Source organism: Pelophylax lessonae, assembly GCF_965119305.1.
Source record: "Pelophylax lessonae genome assembly, chromosome: 5".
Taxonomy (NCBI): domain Eukaryota; kingdom Metazoa; phylum Chordata; class Amphibia; order Anura; family Ranidae; genus Pelophylax; species Pelophylax lessonae.
The window spans coordinates 91,548,869-91,552,836 of NC_138772.1; the positions used below are offsets into that span (position 1 = coordinate 91,548,869).

General features: G+C 48.3%; 1 protein-coding gene across 1 annotated transcript; it reads right to left on the reverse strand.

Annotated features, from left to right (window-relative positions):
* Positions 1 to 788: 788 nt before the first annotated feature.
* FZD8 (frizzled class receptor 8) lies at positions 789 to 3,556 on the reverse strand. Its single transcript, XM_082257512.1, has one exon. It carries the CDS (start codon positions 3,477 to 3,479, stop codon positions 1,719 to 1,721), a length of 1,761 nt encoding a protein of 586 aa, XP_082113638.1. The 5' UTR covers positions 3,480 to 3,556; the 3' UTR covers positions 789 to 1,718.
* Between the last annotated feature and the right edge of the window lie 412 nt (positions 3,557 to 3,968).

Here is a 3,968-nt window from a genome sequence, read left to right on the forward strand (position 1 = left end):
GCAAATAGACTGTGCAGTTTGGAAGTGTAGTTGTTCCAGAGCTTAGTCAATGAGATGAGGCTTCATATTGCAAAAAATACCCAATCACATGCAAGAAAAACAAAAATAAATAACACAAACAAACAAACAGCATTTTTGCTTGCACGTGATTGGATGATAGAAGTCAGAGATTCCCTTCATTTACTAAACTCTGGAGCAAAGTGCACTGGGGTTTTACTAAAACTAAAGAGTGCAAAATCTGGTACAGCTGTAAATGGTAGCCAATCACGTAAACTTGTTTAATTAAGCTTTGCCCAAAAAAAAAAAAAAGTGGATTGGTTTCTATGCAGAGCTGCACCAGATTTTTCACTCGCCAGCTTTAGTAAATCAATCCCATTATATATTTGCTTTTAGTAAATCAACCCTGAAGTCTAATAAAAACAAAAAAACAAAAACGTGTTTGTCTAAGTTACTACCCTTAACCTTATAAATAAGCCTCATTAACACTTTCATGGCCACCTGACCCTTTTACTTTCTGCAGCTTCTCATTACATAATAAACTATAAGCGATATAACTATATAACTATAAGCGATATAACTATATAACTATAAGCGATATAACTATATAACTATAAGCGATATAACTATAAACTATATAACTATAAGCGATATAACTATATAACTATAAGCGATATAACTATAAACTATATAACTATAAGCGATATAACTATATACCCTAACTATAAGCGATATAACTATAAACTATAAGCTATAAACTATATAAAAGGAAGAAACAGCAACTGGGGGTATAATTTATAAAAATTAATTTTATTGACAAAATAAAATAATCCATTAATTCTTTGTTCTTATGAAGAATCCTCTAAACTTTATACAGCTATTTACAAATGTTATAACTTTGCATATGTACATATTTTACACATATTACAAGGTAAAAGCAAAAATATTTATATAAATACATGTCTAGTGTAAAGAACCCGTATTTTCTTGGGGTGATTTGTTTTATATATTTTTTATAGATATTTTAAGACAAGAGTTTAAGGCAGGTATAGGCAACTGATGGCGCTCTAGCTGTGGAAAAACTACTAGTCTCAGCATACCGTGTTGGCCAGGAGCTGACAAGACATGCTGAGACTTGTAGTTGCTCTGCAGCTAAATGTCCCCCCCCCCCCTCCTTCTGTTGTCCATACCTGGAAGGCATTTGCTTGGCTAATTATGAGATCCCATCCCCCTATTGTTGTTACCTGACCCTGGAGTGCCACAGGAAGGCATATATCAGATTGTGGTAAGGTAGGGTGAGCGGGCACTGATGGGGTCACTCCAGCAACTATAGGAAAGAAATGTTGAGGACCGACATACAACATACATATAAAAATGAAAAACACATATGATTGCTCCAACACGCAAATGAAGTTATTGCCTCCAGTGGTGGAAGCACAGGGACAATCCCCTGCCGGACCAGTTAATATAAGGTCTTAGCAAAGCTCCTTGCATATAAATGGAGACAAATCAGGGAGGCTTCAATACCAGGTACATTGTTCTGACCAGTCATTCAAGTCCCTACTAATGGATACCATTAAGAGTTCATTATCATGCTAATAGCAAGAAACTAAAAGAATGGAAAGGGGCTTGCTTTCGGGTTAGGTTGGCAGATCTCAAACCCTCACGTGTCTCAGGTCCCTTCCCCCAGTCCCCTTTTTTTTGTTTTTTTTCCTGATTTGTTAGACCTGAGATAAGGGCATCTGTTTTGGGTAAGACACCGAACTGGCAGTGCCCGACCTCCATGTCAAGCCGGTGCTGACATCACTGTACATAGAGCCACCAGTTGCTTTGCTGCCCCAGCAGCAGCGTGTGCAAAAAGCCCTCCAAGACTCCAAAGTTTTCCCCGACCAAATCCATACCCCAGAGGTGATGCCAACCACCAGGCACATAAAGTACTTTAGCATGAAGACGGCATAGTCCGGCCTGCGAGGCTGTGCCAACTCAGGGAGGCAAGAGTTACAGTTATGGGCCATCTCCCAGCCTTGGCGGTTGTGCTGCTCATAGAAGAAGCATGCCACCACAATGGTAGCGGGCACTGTGTAAAGTACGCTGAATATCCCAATGCGGATCATTAGTTTCTCCAGTTTGTCAGTTTTGGTGCCACCTTGCTTGATGACACTGCGGATCCTGAAAAGGGACACAAAGCCAGCCAGCAGGAACATGCTGCCAATGAAGAGGTAGATGACCAAGGGGGCCAGGACGAAGCCCCTCAGGTTGTCCAAGTTCTGGTTGCCCACATAGCAGATGCCGGCCACCGGGTCCCCGTCCACCGAGCTGAGGGCCAGCACAGCGATAGACTTGATACTGGGCACCAACCAGGCGGCCAGGTGGAAGTACTGGGAGTAGCCGGCGATGGCCTCGTTGCCCCATTTCATGCCGGCCGCCAGGAACCAGGTGAGGGACAGGATGACCCACCAGATGGAGCTGGCCATCCCGAAGAAGTAGATGAGAAGGAAGACCAGGGTGCAAAGGGCCGGTCCGGTGGTCTCGTAGTGGATGTGCTCCAGGTCATGTTCCCGGCTACACGCCACCTTCTCATGGCCAGCGATCAGTCGCACCAGGTAGCCGGCGGACACCAGAAGGTAGCAGGCGGACAGGAAGATGATGGGCCTCTCGGGGTATTTGAACCTCTCCATGTCGATGAGGAAGGTGGAGACGGTGGCGAAGGTGGAGGCGAAGCAGAGAACAGACCATAGGCCGATCCAGAAGTTGGTGAAGGTTCTCTCCTCTGGGGTGAAGTAGGGGTTATGGCAGGGCATGGCACAGTTAGGGATCTGTCCAGTCCTCACCCTGTTATAGAGAGGATGCCTCTCATTGGACACCAGCACCATGGGCTCCCTGCACTGGCAGCCAGGCTCACACCCTGCGGGGGCCCTCGGTTTGCTCCGCGGGGGCTCCGCGCGGGCTTTACTGTTTGTTCCGCCCTTGTGCGGGTGGTTGGGCGCCTTGGGCGGACGTTGCTCGGGCAGGCTGGGCGCTGCAGTGGTGAGATCGGTGCGATTGTAGTCCATACACAGAGTGTCCGGATTCCCCAGCTCCGGTAACCGATCACAGCGCATCCGATCCGGCCAGGCGAAGCCGTATTGGCGCATGAGAGGGGCGCAGCCGGCCCGGGCCCGCTCACACACACCCCGACATGGGGGAAGCGGCTTCTTGTAGTCCTCCAGGCAGATCGGTGTGTACATGCTGCATAGGAAGAACTTCAGATCGGACGAGCAATGGATCTCCACCAGCGGCCAGAACTGGTGAACCTCCAGCCCGGCCTCGTCCTGGGTGTCATGGTTGAACTGGTTGGGCATGTAGGTGTAATTGTAGCCGATTCCCTTACACAGGGGCACCGTGATCTCCTGGCATGTCAGGTCCTTGGCAGCGGCGCCCACAGCCGGGGGGAGCCAGCATGCACACAGCGAAAGAAGCAGCAGCAGCAGCAGGTACATCATAGCGAGCAGTCTGTGCGATCTGTCCCGGCTCCTCCGATCACCTCCAAGCCATAAGTTCCAGCAAGTCACCGGAGTCCAACAAACTTCCCACACACGTCCGATAAATCCACAATGACAGCTCCGGGATCTCACCGATCACCCCCCGATCATACACCGATCACACACCGCACCGCACTCCCAGCGCTGAGTGCACTCTGCTACAATACATGCCGACCTCATGAATATTTATACAGGGACCGGACAGGCCCGCCCCCCGACCAATCCGATTATCCCCCCTGGAGGGAGGCGGGGCACAAATGCCCGAAGCCAACAAGCCTTAATGTGGACCGAGCGAGCATGTGGATTAGACGACTATTGTTATTAATGAGGAGCGAGACAGATCATCATCATCATCATCATCATCATCATCATCGCCGTCCATTACATTCATGTATGTACACACAGCAACCTCTCCCCTCCCCCCCATCACACCTTATCACCAACCGGGAC